The sequence below is a fragment of the Leopardus geoffroyi genome, chromosome D3 (genome assembly GCF_018350155.1).
Source record: "Leopardus geoffroyi isolate Oge1 chromosome D3, O.geoffroyi_Oge1_pat1.0, whole genome shotgun sequence".
Lineage (NCBI taxonomy): Eukaryota > Metazoa > Chordata > Mammalia > Carnivora > Felidae > Leopardus > Leopardus geoffroyi.
The window spans coordinates 14,280,293-14,297,755 of record NC_059339.1 but is presented as its reverse complement, the minus strand read 5'-3'; the positions used below and the strand labels follow the sequence as shown (position 1 = coordinate 14,297,755).

The 17,463-nt window shown below is 50.1% G+C and overlaps 1 protein-coding gene across 3 annotated transcripts in view; it reads left to right on the top strand.

Moving 5' to 3' along the window:
- The window catches only part of KSR2 (kinase suppressor of ras 2), a 442,708-nt gene that overhangs the window by 414,318 nt on the left and 10,927 nt on the right, over positions 1–17,463 (top strand). For 2 of the 3 annotated variants that reach the window (XM_045459434.1, XM_045459431.1), the window contains exons 15-19: positions 1,181–1,277; positions 2,338–2,471; positions 8,047–8,178; positions 12,956–13,085; positions 14,080–14,213. In XM_045459434.1, the coding sequence (XP_045315390.1) occupies positions 1,181–1,277; positions 2,338–2,471; positions 8,047–8,178; positions 12,956–13,085; positions 14,080–14,213 (627 nt within the window). Of the gene's footprint in view, positions 1–1,180; positions 1,278–2,337; positions 2,472–8,046; positions 8,179–12,955; positions 13,086–14,079; positions 14,218–17,463 lie in introns of those variants that run through there. The other variant, XM_045459432.1, reaches the window with a different exon arrangement.

The following is a 17,463-nucleotide window of genomic DNA, read 5'->3' as shown; positions in this document are numbered from 1 at the left end:
TTTAGCAATGAAATCATAGATTAAAAGAAAAATGCAAGCCATCAGTTTTGACAGAAGATGGATCATGAACTTCCCTAATGCCATTCCTTCCTTTTCCAGCCGACACTTTGCTCCTCTGAGCTAGATTTGGCGCTAGAGGCAGGGAATGCTGTGGTAAATATAGACTTCATTCATTTATTCATTCACTCATTCATTCTTTCCCTCATTCGGTGAGCACGTATTGAGTGCCTGCTGTGTGTGTGCCGGGAACGGAGCTCACCATAGAAGGGACGGATGGATGAGCAAGCAGGCAACTCAATGAGAAGGTGTCACTGTCGCTGCATTAACGTCCTTTTCCATCTTGTCATTTATCTTAAACCACTGGTCCTCAAAATGAACTCAGTGAGTCTGAACATAGTTTAAAAAACCCTCTAGGGGCGCCTGGGTGGCGCAGTCGGTTAAGCGTCCGACTTCAGCCAGGTCACGATCTCGCGGTCCGTGAGTTCGAGCCCCGCGTCAGGCTCTGGGCTGATGGCTCGGAGCCTGGAGCCTGTTTCCGATTCTGGGTCTCCCTCTCTCTCTGCCCCTCCCCCGTTCATGCTCTGTCTCTCTCTGTCCCAAAAATAAATAAAAAACGTTGAAAAAAAAAAAACCCTCTAGACGGGCATCTGGTTTGGGGGACAGGGTATCCGTGTTTACACACAACCGTCTAAGGGCTTGAATGCATCGTTGGCTGATGGTCCTCGGTGGATATGAGCCACCACTTTGATGGTGTTTCATCACTGCCCCAACCGCCCACCTCAGCAGCTTCTGGCGAGTGGGAGCAGCTGGGACAGGTGGCTGGCAGAGTGCTGTCTGAGTGGCGTCTCAGGACCCCAGAAGTTATTGGTTCATGCACAGCTTTCCTTCCGTGCAACCCTGGGACGGAGGGAACGTGGCAAGCCTGCCTCTGGACTGGGTTAGGTTCTGCGGGCGTCCTGAGATGCTGGCGGTGGGGGTGTCGGTGAAGACCCCGAAGAACCCCAAAGAACGTGCTCCCAGATCTGCATCCCAGAGCCAGACCTGAGGTCCATTCACAGGCTTGTTCTCCAACAGGCGTCCTAGTGGCACATCCACTATTGTTTGTCACATCGGACAACTGCCGTGGGTCACTCTCATCTGAACAAGTGCCAATAATGTGTCCTCTCCTTTTGCTTTTCAGCCTGTGTAAGGGACGGACTCTCTACTCTGTGGTGAGGGACGCCAAAATCGTCTTGGATGTCAACAAAACGAGGCAGATTGCCCAAGAAATTGTGAAGGTACCACAGGGAGGGACTCCCTCCCGAGAGATGCAGGGTCTGGCTTCAGACCAGCAGTCTGGATTTAAAAAAAAAAAAAAATTAGACTTGCCCTGAAAAATACCACGCTGTATGTGAGTAAGAGTTTTGCCCAGATCCCACCATTAGGGATGGTCTCCCGATGTCTGGCTTCTGTCTGGTGCCTCATCATCATGATAATTGGGCACGTAGGGTACCAGGAGAAGCTTGTGTTGTTAGAATCCCTTACCCCTCGGATGCTTGAATTCCCATGAGTGGAAGCCCTCTGTCTCTGTCTCTCTCTGTCTCTCTCTCTCTCTCTCTCTGCAGCTGCCGGGGAAACATCCAATTGTTGGGAGTGTTGTTTGGGCTTAAAACAAACTGGAACATCCTGTGTTTTCTGGCAGGTGCCTCGTTAGTCAGTTGACTGGGACTTTCATTTCCCATCGGAAGTGTTAGGACTGAGCTGTTAGAAGAGATAAAATGTGACTGCTCATAAAGGCAAAACAAAACAAAAAAAAAAAACAACACACACACACACACACACACACACACACACACACACACACACACACAAGAATCTAGACACTCACCCTTGAGCTAGCTTCTCCTCCGTGGTCTTGATCACTGGATCATGATCTGTCCCTTGAGGAATGTGGTGCCTTCAGCGCTGATATGGGTTAAGTAGCTATAAAACAAACGTCCTGCTGAGGAGTTATTTTTTTCAAAGAGGAAGTGCGGGGAGGTGGTTGATGGCATCCCTCAGCTTACTCTGGGGACCACCTCTCTGGTTCGTCTTCAGTTTTTCTCCCGCTAGGGATGTCTTCCTCTGGGGCTTCTTCCGGACGCTTCAGAGCCAGGTGGGAACAGTTTGGCCGTAGTCTGAGGGCGGTGGCAGAGGCGTGCCTTGAGGACCCTGCCCGGTCCCGCACAGCCCCACCTGCAAGTCTGTGCGTTTGGGTCCCAAGCAGTGCAGCTGTTCAGGGTGCTCTTGAACCCGAGCCAGGGTAGCGGCGAACGCTCCGTGTTCCCTGACGACATCCCGTTTCCTGGCTCCCTCCAGGGCATGGGCTACCTGCACGCAAAGGGGATCCTTCACAAGGACCTCAAGTCAAAGAATGTCTTCTACGACAACGGGAAAGTGGTGATCACAGACTTCGGGCTCTTCAGCATTTCCGGGGTGCTGCAGGCCGGCAGGTGAGCGGCGGTGGAAGGGCACAGAGGGGTCCTTGACGGATGACAGTCGGGGAGTGAGAAGTCACCCGAATGGCTTCAGAGGACCTAGACCGGGTGTTGGGCCTGAGGTCACTTGGCTGAGCGGCGAGGCTGTTGCTAATGCCAGGTCACATTGTGATTCCCTTGGGACCTGTCTTGCGAGCGGTGCCTTTAAGTGCATGTGGGTTACTGGGCACGGAGCACCCCCAAGCCCTGAAAGCCCTTGCCCTTGAGCTTAAAAGGGAGACTCCCCCTTTGCCTGGAAGACCCGCCTGGCAGGCGGCCTCACCCAAGAGCCCTTGCTGCATGTTTTCTTGGGCGTTCCTACATGTTAGTACAACATGAGTGTCAGTTAAGGGATTTAGAGTGAGACCCACCTGTGGCCCCACCTGATCGTGACTTCGGTTCCCTGAACTTGAGTTTCCTTGTCTGCAAGAAAAATGATGGGTCTGTTCATGCCTACCTCATAGGACTCTTGTGTGGATGAACTAACACAATCAAGCGTCCTGCACCGTGCGGGAGCACAGAAAACACTACCTAGTAGCTGCTGCTGAGCTGTTGTAATTATGATTCATTTGCATATACCTCCCCCCAGGATCACCCAGGAGAATCATTAACCATCCTTAAGTAATTAACTCTCAGGAGCCACTCACCCGCCCGAGGGCAAGCTGCCTGCAGTTGACCGGGAGAAACAGCTTGATTCCAAATAAACAACCCATGATTCAGAAGGTCTGCCCTCTGTGACTTTTCATTTGGAGCCTGAGCCACACGCTCCCAAACTTAAAAACCCTGCGGTTCTCTCTAATCACCCCTCTTCTATGCAGCTTCACTCACACTCTCCTTTTACTTCCGTTTCAGTGGCTTTGGAGAACCACTGATCTCTTTGAGGGTGACACCCCAGCCCTCCCCCCCACCACGCCCAAAGTGAATTTCGTTCATGCTATATAATACCTATAATATCGAAGAGCATCCCCAAATCAGCAAAACTTGATCTGGCTGCTTCTGTGTGATCTAGAAACAGCACAACAGAAGCCGAAGTTGCTTTTTAGATTTTACTCCCCCCAAAAAGATTCCGTGCAGTCTCCAGAACTATCTATAGCACCTGAGCTAAGAAAAGAAGTAGGTAAATGAGCAAATAGATCAATGGGTAGATAAATGGAGAGAGTCCCTCAAGTTAGAACCCAAGAAGCCAGGAGGGCTGACTCGTGCAAATTCCTTCTTCCCTCTGTCTCCCTAGCAGCGCTCACTTGCGCATTTGCTGGTGGAGGGATTGCATGCACACACACACACACATATTCATCCATCACTCCAGGCTGAGGGGCTGAGAAAGCAATTGGTAACATCACTATGAACTCAGGTATTTGTGTCCAGACAAAAAGAGGCCCAGCAGATGTTTTCCTTATCCGACTTCAAGGCTCTTTAAAACCCAGGTCCTGGGGCACCTGGGTGGCTCAGTAGGTTAAGCGTCCAACTTGGGCTCAGGTCATGATCTCGTGGTTTGTGAGTTCAAGCCCCACATCGGGCTCTGTGCTGACAGTGCAGTGCCCATTTTGGATCCTCTCTCTCTCCCTCTCCCTCTCTCTCTCTCTGTCTCTGCCCCTCCCTCCCCCTCCCTCCTGCTCTCAAAAATAAATAAACATTAAAACAAGAAAACAATTCCTCCCTCCTGGAGGCTGTCCACACTGTCTCTCTTTCTCCTTGCCTGTGGATTCTCTCACCGGTGGAGGAAAAGGGGACAGGGCCTCTGATTTTCTTCCTTTTGATTCTTGGTCTGCTAAAGCCCCAGGGTAACAAGGAAGAAAGGAAATGGAATGACATGGGCCTCCTTTCCTTTCCCTCATCCTCAGAGGCCCCCTGTCAACCAGGAGGCAAGTTCAAGTCAAGGGCAAGGCGGCGGCTGGCCTGATTGTGTCAACACAAACCTGGGTAGTGTTGGGAGAGGCCAGGGGGCCCCCAGCGACCTCTCCCAGAGGAAATCCACATTTCGCAGCTGCCCACCTGTCACCACGGGGTTTCTCCTGTGCTTATCTCCCCGTTCCAGTTGTGTGCAGGGCTTAGTTTAGTGCAGGGCTTCAGTTTGCTCCGTAAGGGTGCTATTTCTCCAGGAATTACTGTAAAATTGTGGTTGGGAGTCTCTGGAGCGACTGCGTCCACGGCTTTGGGCAGGTCACTGAAGTGCTTGGAAGCTCTGTGCTCTCATCCACAGAGCAGGGATTTTATTCATCCTGTCGTGGGTTTGCGGGGATTAAGTGGGATGGGCAGCCTGGCACGCAGTAGGCACTCAGCATGGTTACTTGCTGTCCCGCCCTCCCCTCAGAGCTTGGGTGGATCACAATGCTGGCTTCCCAGCAGGGGGAGGTCTGCCGGGCCTGGGCAGGGGTGGGGGTCACCCAGGGAAGTGAGCATGTCCTGAACATCCAGCCAGACCCCAGGGCTTCCCCCAGACCCGTCCCCAGCGTTGCTTGCTTACAGCTGTTCTGCCATCATTGAGAAAAGGTGTCATTTTCGGTGCCAGCCACGATCATGCCGGCCACGTGCAGACAATTATTAATCAGTAATAACCATCATGAAGATGATTTGAGTTTGCCACCCGGTGGGCCCATCCCCATGGGAACAGGACACCCTGGAGTGGCTGGGCCAGACCTGGGGTCCAGCCCCCTCCCAGGTGTGTGCCCACGCCCACCCCAAGCTGAGGGTTAGGGAGTGGCCAGCACCCCTCCTCCTGACCCTGCCCGCAGTTCCAAACCTGCACTGAGCCAGCGAGTCTAGAATAGGCAGCAGGGACTGTTGGAAAGAGATCAGAACGGAGACGCTCTCCCTTCTGGAAGCAGCGGCCCACCCCCCCGCACCCCCAGTGGCCTGGTCCTCCTACCTGGAGAGTGTCGGCTGGCCCGGGCCACCGCCCTTCCTTCAAGGGTGATGTTCTTTGTGCTCTAGTCTCAACCCCGTCTCTGAGTCCTCAAGATGGACAAGTTAATTACTTTGAAATGATGTGCCCATTGTGCAGATGGGAGAGTGGAGACTCAGGCCTGCTCAGGGTCACATGGCTAGTCAGCAGCAGGTAGGTCCTTCAGTTACCGCAGGCATCCCCATTTCTGGAAGCAAGAACTCACTGGCACCTGCCAACTCGAGGGCTTGCCAATGTGTTTCAGTCTTGCTTTCCAGCAGAGGATGTGTTCTAATAGGTCTGCTGTGCAGAGTAAGTCCTGTGTTACTGATGCCAAAAGACTGGAATTTGGACCATCTCCTTATTTTATGTATAAATTAGAGCGGTGACTCTCAACCTGGGGCTCTCCTGCCCCCCTGGGATATTTGTGATGTCTGGAGACATTTTTAGTTATCACAACAGGGGAAGAGATGTACTGGGGGGCGGCCAGGGATCCTACAGTGCACAGGACAGCCTCCACCACAAAGAATTATCCAGCCCCCAAACTCCTGGAGCCTTGCTTGTCAGGGGTCCTTGTGGACCCCAGTGTGTGGTCCACAAGATAGCTTTAAGGAGGACGTGAATAAGCCTTTTTCATCTTAATTTTCATGCGTACTAAAAAAAGTGCTAGTCTCCATTTATGGTCATGTTAAGAAGTAAATGAAAACAAAAAACCCATTTGTAGTAAATAATAGTCTAGAGCAGCACTGTCCAATAGCCCCCGGCCACGTAGAGCAATGGAATTTTAACTTTAATTAAAATTAAATAAAATTAAATGTTCAGTTATTTGGCGTCACTAGCTGGATTTCAAGTGCCCAGTAGCCATGATGGCTAGTGGCCGCCATATTGGATAGCACAGACAGAGAACATTTCCATCATCATGGAAAGCTCTATTGGGTGTGGCTGCTAATAGAAGGTGTTCAGGTAGGGCAAGAATCATGATCATGGGATATGAATGAGTGCAGTCCAGGGAAGTACATCACGCCTGACATAGCTCAGAAGCCACCCTGGGAGAACTGTAGAATCCAGCCGGCCCCAGGTCCCCACGTTTGGAGGCTCTGGACCGTCACAACCTCACTCTTGATGGTTGGAGACATCCATGCGCCTCTCCCTTCGCTGCCCACTGGCCCTTCCCTGGGAGTCTTGAATCAGTGGAAATCTTGTAGGAGGTCTGTTCAGATTTCAGTCCCAAATGGAAAGATCTGTACCTACTTACAATGTGAAGAAGGCAGCCAGCATATTTCCTCCTCCAGGAATTTATCTTAAGGAATAATCATGGATCTGAGTGGGAATACATTCACAGTACCTACCTAAAGAGGTTCCTCACAGCGTTGCTCATAATGGTGGAAGGGGCAGGAGCTACCTGAGGCCCATCAACCAGGGGTTGGCTGTATACATTTTAAGAAACACATAGGATAGCATGATAATGTGCCAGTTACACACACCTTTAAGTTTCTAGAACACCCCAAACAGGGCTTGCCTTACACCTTTGTCCTAACTTCCCCTTCTGCCTAGAATATTCTTCTCCTTATTCATATGGCTGGATCCTTGATGTCCTATCTTAGCTCATATTTTACCTAAAGTAAGTTCCCTCTTATCTTTAACACATTCCCCTGTTTAATTTTTTTTTTTTTTTTTTTTTTTTTTTGCATAATGCTTATCACTATCTGTGTTTTTCCTATTTATTTAATTCATCTGCCATCACCGTCTCCTACCAAAGCGGAGGCTCCAGGAGGGCAGGGACCTTGCTGGACTCCCTCACCGCTATGCTCCCGGTGCCACAAACACAGAGTTTAGGCATAGTGGGTTCTCCATAAATACAGTCGATCCTCATCATTTGTGGATTCCAGATTTGCGAATCTGCCTACTCACATCTGTTTGCACCCCAAAAATCAATCCGCACATTTGCAATCATTCATGGGCATGCACAGGGTGGTGAAAATTTGAGTCACCTGATGCATGTGTTCCCAGCTGAGGTCAAACAAGGGGACACTCTGAGATCTCACCTCAGCTCTCATACAGAGATGACCAGGGGAAGGAGATGGGAGGGGGCTGTGCAGCGCAGGGCAGGAAGCCCCGCCCCCCCGGGCCAGTTGGACAGAGCTTTGCAACTCTGGCATCTCCTTGTGGGGCAGCCTCAGACACATCACTCAACGCTTCTGAGCCTTGTTTTCCTCTTCTCTAAGATAATGAAAATCGAACGTACTAGGATGAGTTGCTTTTAGGATTAAAGATTACAATCTGTGTGAGCTGTGCGTGTGAAGACATATTTCCTCTAGGAGCAATGATTCCATATTTGCTAACTCACTATTTGCAGAGACTTTATAAAACATAACTGCCATGGATAACAAGACTCAGCTGTCGTTGTTGAATGAATATGTAGAAGGGGGTGCCTCAGAAGTAGAGGGACCCGATGATGGTTTGGGTGTTGGGTGTCTGTCTCCAGACCAGTCTTCCCTGCCCCTTCCACTGGGTCTCAGCCTCAAGTACAAGGTCGGACAGTGCCCAGCAGTGTGTGGCGGGGTGGGGGGGGGGTGCGGGACAGAGATGGTCCAGAGACTCAGGGTCAGTGCTGGGGGGCTGGTCCTCCCTGGGCTGTGAAACGGGGCTGACTCTGTTTTGCTTCTCCAGGCGAGAGGATAAACTCCGCATCCAGAATGGCTGGCTGTGCCACCTAGCACCAGAGATCATCCGCCAGCTGTCCCCCGACACAGAGGAGGACAAGCTCCCCTTCTCCAAGCACTCAGATGTCTTTGCACTCGGGTAGGTGGCCCACCCAGGCAGAGGGACATTTCCCAAGTCTTTTTTCCATGGCTCTTGGAAGAGACGGGGTACTTATCTTCTGGGGCCAAGGTGGTTAGGTTTCTGGGTGAGTTTGGGGTATCCAAGCGGGGTGTGGCAGAGGGATGACCCTAGCAAACCTTCATGCCTGGTTTCTAACCATGTGACCATGGCAAGTTGCTTGACCCATTCATTCATTCATTCATTCACTGAAGCAATAACCACAGAATATCTACGGAATGCCTACTGTTAACAATTATTCAAAACTTAGGGAATTAAAGAAGCATTTATCATCTCAAGTTTCTGGGGTCAGGAATTTGAGGGTGACTTAGTTGAGTGGTTCTGAGCTGGTTCAGAATTTCTCATAAGGTTGTGGTCTAGATGTTGGCTAGAGCTGTGGTCTCATCTGAAGGCTCAATGGGCTGATGATCCACTTCCAAGGTGGCCCACCCACATGGCTGTTGGCAGGAGGCCTCAGTTCCTTGCCCTGTGGGCATTTCTTTAGGCTGCTTGAGTGACCTCACAAGCTGTATTGTCTTTACGAGATGGTCTCAGAAATTACATACTGTTGTTTCTGCCACATTCTGTGTGTTAGAAACAAGCCTCTAAATCACAAGGAGGTGAATAAAGCTCTACTTTTTTAGAAAGGGGTATCTAAGAATTTGTAGACATAGTTTTAGACCACCAAAGACGACTCCTCTGTCTTATCTAGTAGAAGACTGACAAGGAGGTCGTCAATTTTAGCAGAGTATGGTAAGTGCTATGCTGAGGATAAACACAGCAGTCCCACAGGACTGTGGGAATAAAAGAGGAACTAAATTCAGCCTGGGAGATCAGAGAGGGCTTCCCAGAGGAGGTGACTCCTGAGCCTAAGTGAGAGGTTGAATATAAGTAGGCCAGATGAGGGTAGGGCAAGGTGTCTAGATAGAAGGAACATGTGAACAGGCCCAGAGTAACAGAAAACAAATTGTCCACAATGGAGGAACATGTGGGGAGTGAGAGGGGAGGGAACTGAGAGATAAAGAATCAGGAAAAAAAAATGAGCTGGGGGTGGTGACACGAGAGACTAGAGAGGGAATCGGGGTCGATCCTGCAGGGACTGAGAGGCTGGGCTGAGGAGTTTTCATCTTCATAGCACTGGGGAGCCATTGATGGTTATTAAGCAGGGGGAGTGACGTAATCATACTTTGAGTTTTGGAACAATCACTCTGCCGTGCAGAGAATGGAGAGGAGAAGGACAAGACTGAGGGGCTGGGAGACCAATCCAGGGGGGATGCTGGCAGTCTCTACCAAGTCACTGCCAGTGGGTTTGGATGCTGGAAATGGACATAAGAAGCAATGGGGGGGCGGGTGGATGGGATAGGGTTTGATGATGGGTAGAATGTGGGTGGTGCCCAGATCCCTACCTTAGGCAGCTGGGTGGAGACTAATGTCTTTCACCAAGAGAGAGACCCTGGAGGGGAGGCCTGGCCTATGCTGGGAAGGCAAAGAATGCAGATTTGGACACAGTGAGCCTGGGCTACCTTGGAAATGGCCAGTGGAACCAACTAGAAGGCAGCTGTATCTACACATCTAGAATTTGGGAAAGAGGGGTGTAGGGCGTCTGAGCAAGGAGAGAGAAACCACACCCATGAAAGAGAATGGGATGTCTTTGGAAGCGCAGAGAAGGATAGAAGGTGCAGGACAGAGCGCCCTGAGAAGGTGCATCCAGGAAGGCTTCCTGGCTCCCCTCCCTCCAACGGCCATGCTAGTTCTCGCCTTACCTTGTCCACCAAGGTGGTTGCAAAGATTGCTGGTTACAAGCAGAGACGGCACTGGGGAAGCTGTTTGGGAAAGTTGCAGCCCTGCAGATGTGTGCAATTAGACTTAGCAACACCACGAGCTGTCAGACCGTCTTCTGCGGAAAAGCACCCCTACTCTGTCCTCTCTGTACATCTCGGTGCTGGGGGGTGGAGGAGGCATTTGCTGGCCCATCAGGATTCTCGACATCTATCACTTGGACCCTTTTAGACGTTGTCATTTGCCCTGATGCGTTTATGCCCAAATCTTTACCTCGTTAGAGACTGTAATCTGAAACCAAACTGCAATAATTAAGTTGGTATATTTTAGTATAAATTTAGCGAAAGGAAAAAGAATGTAATTAACAAAATGTACCAAAGTGGGTAATTGGTTTTCCACTGGAGTTTTAATCTTTAGCAGTTTATTTTTTTCTTCGTGTGAGTTTCTCTTGAAAGTTGGGTTTGAAAGGAAGTTTTAATGAGGCTTTTATTCCTGACACTGCTGAATTCTAAGGGACCTGGTGCTCTTGGTTTCCTGCCAATTAGGTGCTTCTTGTTGCTTGGGAACATCATGCTCAGGCAGGACTTAGAACAAAACTGGACTTTTAAAAGCATATTGAGCATCATGCTAAGGTTCTTGTGGGTGCTGTCTCATGGAATCTTCACAAGCATCCTTTGTGGCAGGGACCATTGCTGTTCCCAAATGACCGGCGAGGAAACAGGCTCCAGGTGGCTCAGTGACTTGCCATGTGGTCAGGGGTGGATCCGGAGTCCAACGTGGGACATCCCAACTTCAGAGTTGGAGCTTTTAGCCACGGGGATTTCAGAGTCATTTTACCACGAAAAGCCCTATTTCCCTTAACTGTGAATCAAAGAGAATAAAACCGGGGAAGCTTTCTGAGGATTGAGCGGGAAAACACCTGTAAGGCATTGCAGCACGGGGTCAAGCTCCTAATAGGCTCCCTTCCCCCTTTCACATGAGCCCTTGCCTGCAATCTGTCTGTGCCTCCTTCCCCAGACCCCAACCATCAGCTGGAGGATTGCCCCCCGCCGACCCTGAATCCTTCACTGCCCCAATTAGGAAAGACTCGGGAACAGGACGGAGGGCAGGTTTCTCATAGCATAATGGCCAATGGTGCAATTCTACAGTCAGATCGACTAGATTCAGCTTCTGGCTTGCACCTCTTATTTGCTGTGTGACCCTGAGTAAGATATATAACCTTCCTGAGTCTCTGTCTCCTCTTCTGTGAAATGGGGATAATGATAGTGCTTCCTGTTTGAACACGTAGGTCTTTTTTTTGTCCAGGTGTGTTGATGGCAATAGATGGGGGAAACAACTGTCATTGAAGAGATGGCTTGTTATTCATGGTTTCCAAAGGAGGGGGCACATCATATCACGCAGGGCCACACAGGGAAGCACGAGGGTCAGTGAGGAGGAAGATGTGGGCAAGAGCCTTTATTATGATTTACTTGGGGAGGAGCTGGTGAGGCAGGGTAAGCAGGCTAGAATTGGCTAGTTTGACTAATTTAGCGGGCTCTGGAGTGCAAGAGTGTCCCAGTAGGGCAGGGGAATATTGGCCCTGAGTGGAAGCCTGATGGGGGGGGGGGGGGGGCTTTGGATTGGCTAGTTTGCATATGAAAGGCATACTCACGGGAGAGTCCCTTACCATCTTTAGGAATAAGCTTGCCCTTCGGAGAGTGGCAGTCCCTCCAGGGTCAGGGAGGCCCCCAGATGTCACATCATCAAAAGGAAAAGGCATGCTTCCTATACGTCCCCCATAATCATTACAAATGCAGAGGGCTTCGCATAGTGTCTAACACAGAGTCAAAACTCAGTGAGTGTTATTGATTATTACGACGACAACAGTAATCATCTAGCACCTTAACGTGGCAACTTCCTGACCATCTAACGCAACACCCCAACACCCGGACATCACCGCTCCTTGCCCCGGAGGGATGAGGCTGGCAGGGGGAGAATATGCTGAGAAGTGGGACCCTAGAAATAGCTGGTTTGACACAGTCCTCTGATCAGTAAAGAGGATAGCAGAGTGCTTCGTGTTCTTTAAAGCAAATTTGCATAAATTATCTTAGATTAGAGGAAAGATCATTTCCTAGGATTGTTTCAGATATTTCCTGAGTTGGGAATTTTGTTCCCAGTGAGCTGAGACCTATTCCTATGATACAACTCAGCAATTCCCCAGCACCCAGTGAGTACCCCATGGCATCCGTCCTCACTGCCACCCACACCCCCCCAGCAATTTTTCCCCACTATTCCATGAGCTAGTTTATATTTAGAAAACAAAACTATAAAAAAAATCCTATCTTATCACCCAGAGTTAGCCATCGTTAACATTTTACTATTTCTTTTTTCCTGTTTATACATATGTAATTTTTTAAAAGAGTAGGTACTACCTTATACACAGTCTTGTGTCCTGCTTTTTTTTTTACTTACAATTATATACTAAGCATTTTTTTTCATGTGAGCAAAATTTCTTTGAAATGTTTTAATAATGTCATATTCCATGTTGTTTTATGGAGTTACTATAATACATGCAACCTATTTTGTTGAACAGTTGTGTCGTTTCTCCTTGATTTGATATTATATATGATGCTATAGAGAATATCTTTGTAAGGGGATTTTTGTATACCTAAGTATTTCTTTACAGTGGTTTCCTGGAAGTGTAAGTCTAGGGTCAGAAATCCTAGCCATGTTCCATTAAACTTCAAGGTGCTAGGTTTTGACTCGTTTTAATTCAGGCACCAGGGAAGGTATCCTGGGCTAAGCATGACTTCTAAGACATCAAGAAAGCTTTAGGTGTATCTCTGCTACCAAAACACAAGCCCTGTGAGGAAGAAACTAGGAAGTAGAGGGCTGGGTGTGTGTGTGTGTGTGTGTGTGTGTGTGTGTGTGTGTGTGTGTTGAGATACAGGGTCAAGAGCGACATAGCATATCAACACCCCTTAACAACATCTGCCAACAGCACAATTTGGTATGAACTCCATGCCAGGGAGTGGCCTTTCAAGACCCAACCAGCAGAGGCAATCATCTGGCAAATGGGCACCGGCATGAAACCCAACCTCAGCCAGATCGGCATGGGAAAAGAAATCTCGGTAAGTCCTGGGTCAGTGCCAGCTCTTGGGAACAAAGAGAAAGGTAGATACGGTTCTGGACCTTCTTTTTCCTGTGTGTTAAGGTTATGAATGCTTCCCCAGAGGGTGACACAATAGCATGCCCACAGCCTTGTCAGATAGTGATTTGGAGCTTAGGAAGTGTAGTTTCTGAACTATGCCTGCAATTCAGGTTCCTGCCTCAAGGGTGCAGTAGCACTTGGCCAGGTTTTTCCTAGCAATGAATTGCTGAAACAAGTAGAACCAGTGAATTCCTCTTTTACTGTTACTTTTAAAAGATATCCATTAAAATGCTACCCATATTAATGATTCTAATTTTATTTGTACCTACATAAAAATTTTTAAGGCATTATCCAACTCAGAACACCATACACAGAATCAGAGAAGCCTGAGTATAAATTCATAATCACCCTCTAAAACACAGCAGGAAGAGTCCTATCTTTTGATCAGAAGGCAGGTAAGTCAGGGGAGGAATAATAATCTGGTATGTTTCTAAGGATTGCCTGTATCTAGGTTTCTTTTCTGAGGTGAGGTGATTATTAAAAGTAACTTTCCACTCTTTGACTTTGAAGAGCACTTGTGGTATGGGGATGTGGATAGAGACCTCAGGATTCACTTTTCTCCCTTCCTTTGAGGAAATAAAAATGCCCAAGAAACTCCTCGGGGAGCATTATTGATTTTAGCATATTCTAGACCTTCTAGAATAGAAAGGACCTGCCTAGTTTGCTATATGGGCTCATGAGTTGGATGAGTGGAAGAATGGATGGATAAAGAGATGGATGGATGGAGAGATGATAGACAGAAAAGCATGAATTGGGATGAGTGGTCGGATGGATAGATGAGTAGGTGAATGGATGGGTGGATGGTGATGGACGAATATGCAAGTGGGGCAAATGGGTAAACAAATGGACAGACCCAATGAGATGCCAAAGACATCATCGTTTATGTTAAATCACCACATGTTGGTTTCTTTTAGGACATTCTTCTCTTTTGCTGGGCCTTTGAACAAGAAGAAAGACCCACCTTCACTAAGCTCATGGACATGCTGGAGAAACTGCCAAAGCGAAACCGCCGCCTGTCTCACCCCGGACATTTCTGGAAGTCTGCAGAGTAAGTGTTCTCGCTTAGCATCTCTCCCCACTGCCTTTGTCCTCTGGCTTTTGCCACCTTTTTGCTTCTGCCTGCCATCTCCTTTCCATATACCCACCTCCCTCCCCCAGCCACCACCCTTCCCTACCAGGTTTCCATTCAGGGGAGTCTGCTCTGGGATTCGGGTCCTGGAGGCTGCCCTCCAGGGTCTTGGTCTTTGTCCTCCTGATGAAGGTTGATGCCCCAGTGAGTCTGAACATCATGTACAAGGCAATACCCCGAACCCACCCAGCCCCCTGTGTCAGCTACTCAAGCATGCTCCTCCAGGGGGCCTGGCTTTCAGGAAATCTCCCCCCTGGGCCAGCAGCCTCTCCCCATCACGGCATCTCTCAGCTTCCAGAACTTTCTGTTGCATGAAGACAAGGGTTCTCAGCTTCTCCTTGCTGTAAGTGTCTCTCCAGCTTCCTCATTAGAGGCTCTGTGCCCCTCCCCCTACTTGTTCTTGGATGGAGATCAGTGGTTCTGAATGAGGCATCTCTCTGGGGGCCTCCTTCCCAGGCCCCAGCCTCAGCGATTTCTCCAGAAGGTGAGGGTGAGGCTGGCCCAGATGAGGCTGCTGAGAGGTCCCTGCTCCCCACTGCCCTGCCGTTCCAGGCACACGTGGTTGCACACACACATACATAGAAACTGAACCTGGAAACACGCCTCCGCACGTGTGCACGCGCACGGGAGCACTCAGGTACACACACACGCCCGACACAAGACCATTACGTGAAAACACACCCAAACACACGCGGTACTCAAGCCCACACGTGTGGGAGGACGCAGGCATACACACATACACGGTTACGTTACGTGACACACGCATGCACACAGCAGCACTTCACGACCACACGCACGACCTTCACTCAGCACGGGACCCCGCGAGGATCCCCAAGGCAGCATCCTGTGGAACAGAGGCCCCGGGGGGGCCCTCGGCTGCCCCTCCCCCCACCATTTGAGCCTGCTGTACCTGGAGGACAGGATCTCTTCTTCCCCCAGGGGCTCAGCCTTTTCCCAGACAATGAAGGCAGCACAGACTTCCCATGTCAGACATGGATTGGAACCCCCGCTCCCCCGCCTCATCGCTGTGTGGCCTTGGGCATGTTCCTTGGCCTCTCAGAGCTGCAGCGTCAGCCTCCAAAGAAGGAGGGTGGTAAACGGCTTTAGCGGGGGCGCCGTGGCGATGCCGTCAGGTCGTGAGCTGGGGCGTTTGGTGCGGTGCCGCCCACGTTAGCAGGTGTTCTGTATACTTGAGCCGCCTTTGTCTGCCAGGAGCGAGAACAAGCGGTATTCTGCTGGCCTTCCAGGATTGAGTACAGGTTGAACATGAAAACGGAGGGAGGGAGGCTCTAACAAGTGAGGACTCTCTCCAGCTAACGGAGCTCAGGCAGGTCGGAGAACGAATGGCAGAGCTCTGGGTGGGTCCCAGGAGTGACCGGGTGTTACAGAACCCGAGTGTCGTTCGGGCCATCGCCAGTGGCCTCTGCTTTCCTGGGGGTCAAGGAGGAGAGGGCAGGAGTTAGCTGAACAGAGGGGCTTAAAGCTCCCTGGTTGGAGGGAGAGCAGAGGGCCTTCTTTTCTGTATTTTTCCATGCCGTTGGGCTGAGAAAACGTGTGGTCTGGCAGGATGGGATTCTAGGATCAGTGACATTTTCTCTTCACTCGCTTTTTTACTCTGTCTGGGTGTATTGAATACCTACTACGTGCTAGGCTCTATCGTAGAACGCAAGTACAGTGGTGAACAAAACTAATAAGCCCCTGGCCTCATAGGGTTTACGTTCTAGAGCAGGCACAAGAAGCAGGTAAACGTGTTTTAAAAAGGGTCATCATTTCAGATGGAGTTGTGTTGAAGGGTGGAAGGGAAGGGTCAGGGAATGCCCCCTCGGAGGAGGTCCTGTTAAAACAAAGCCCTTGGGGCGCCTGGGTGGCTCAGTCAGTTGAGGGTCCGACTTCAGCTCAGGTCATGATCTCACGGTTTGTGAGTTCGAGCCCCGCGTCAGGCTCTATGCTGACAGCTCGGAGCCTGGAGCCTGCTTCGGATTCTGTGTCTCCCGCTCTCTCTGCCCCTCCTCCGCTCATTCTCTCTCTCTCTCTCTCTGTCAAAAATAAACATTAAAAGAAATTTTTTTTTAAAACAAAGCCCTTGAGGGGAAGCCAGGCCTCCACGTGGAAAATCTGAGCCCTCCAGGCGGGAGTGAGCATGCAGTGCTGGTAGAACAGAGAGGAAGTGGGTACGACCAGGCCGTGGTGAGTCGGAGGGAGAGAAATAGGAGGTGAGGTCCCAGGAGTGGTCAGAGGCCAGATCGGCATGGTAGGAGCTGGGTTTTTTTTTTTTAGAGGATGACAGAGCATTCTAGAAACTTCCTCAGAACCAGAAGACCCCCCCCCCCAAGAGGCCATGTGGTCCCACACCTGCTCCCCCTAGGGTCATCCACTGAGTGAAGGTTGTCGGGGCGGGGGGAGGGGGGATGTGGAGGGCTTTTCCTTTGTGGAATAGCTGGCATTGGGTTTGGGGGTCCAGAGATCTGAGGGCAATTCCCACCTCTGTCCCTACTGACTTTGCTACTCTGTTTATTGCCTAGCGTGGCCATTTTCTTGGCCACATCATAACCCCTCAGGGAGAGGGAATATAAAAAGACACTATGAATCGAGACCTGAAAGGAACAGAAGTCCTCTTTGCTTCTCACTGTCAAAGTGGAAACGTCCTGGGGATTACCTCCCCGGTGGATGCAAATGTGTGTGGTGTCTGTGCCCTATTCCTGCACCCGTGGCAGACATGGCTAATCTATCACAGCACAACCACCATCACTCAGCCCTTCTGCTGGCCACTTACTGAGCCAGTTACTCAGAATCAATGCACGGGATGCTTTCCTTGGCCATTCCACATTGATCCAACCTTCTTTTACGTATGGAGGAACTATGAATCATGAAACTCAACCACATCCGCAGGGGGTGTTGTTAACAAAGTTGGGAACACAAGTCAGGCTCCAGCTCCCTAATCCGGAATTTTCTCTCCCCACAACATCAGCCCTTATGGTTCCCTTGGTCACACTCATCTGGCTTTGAGATGGTCACCCTGGTGGTGTAGTCAATGCTGGAGTCCTTCTAGAAGCCTCCTGAGTCAGCGTCAGATCGGCAGAGGGTTTGGCCAAAGGAGACTCAGGATCTGGGTCCTTTCCAGGCCTTTGTAATCCGTGGAGGGTACCAACCAGGAGGTCCCAGCTGCAGC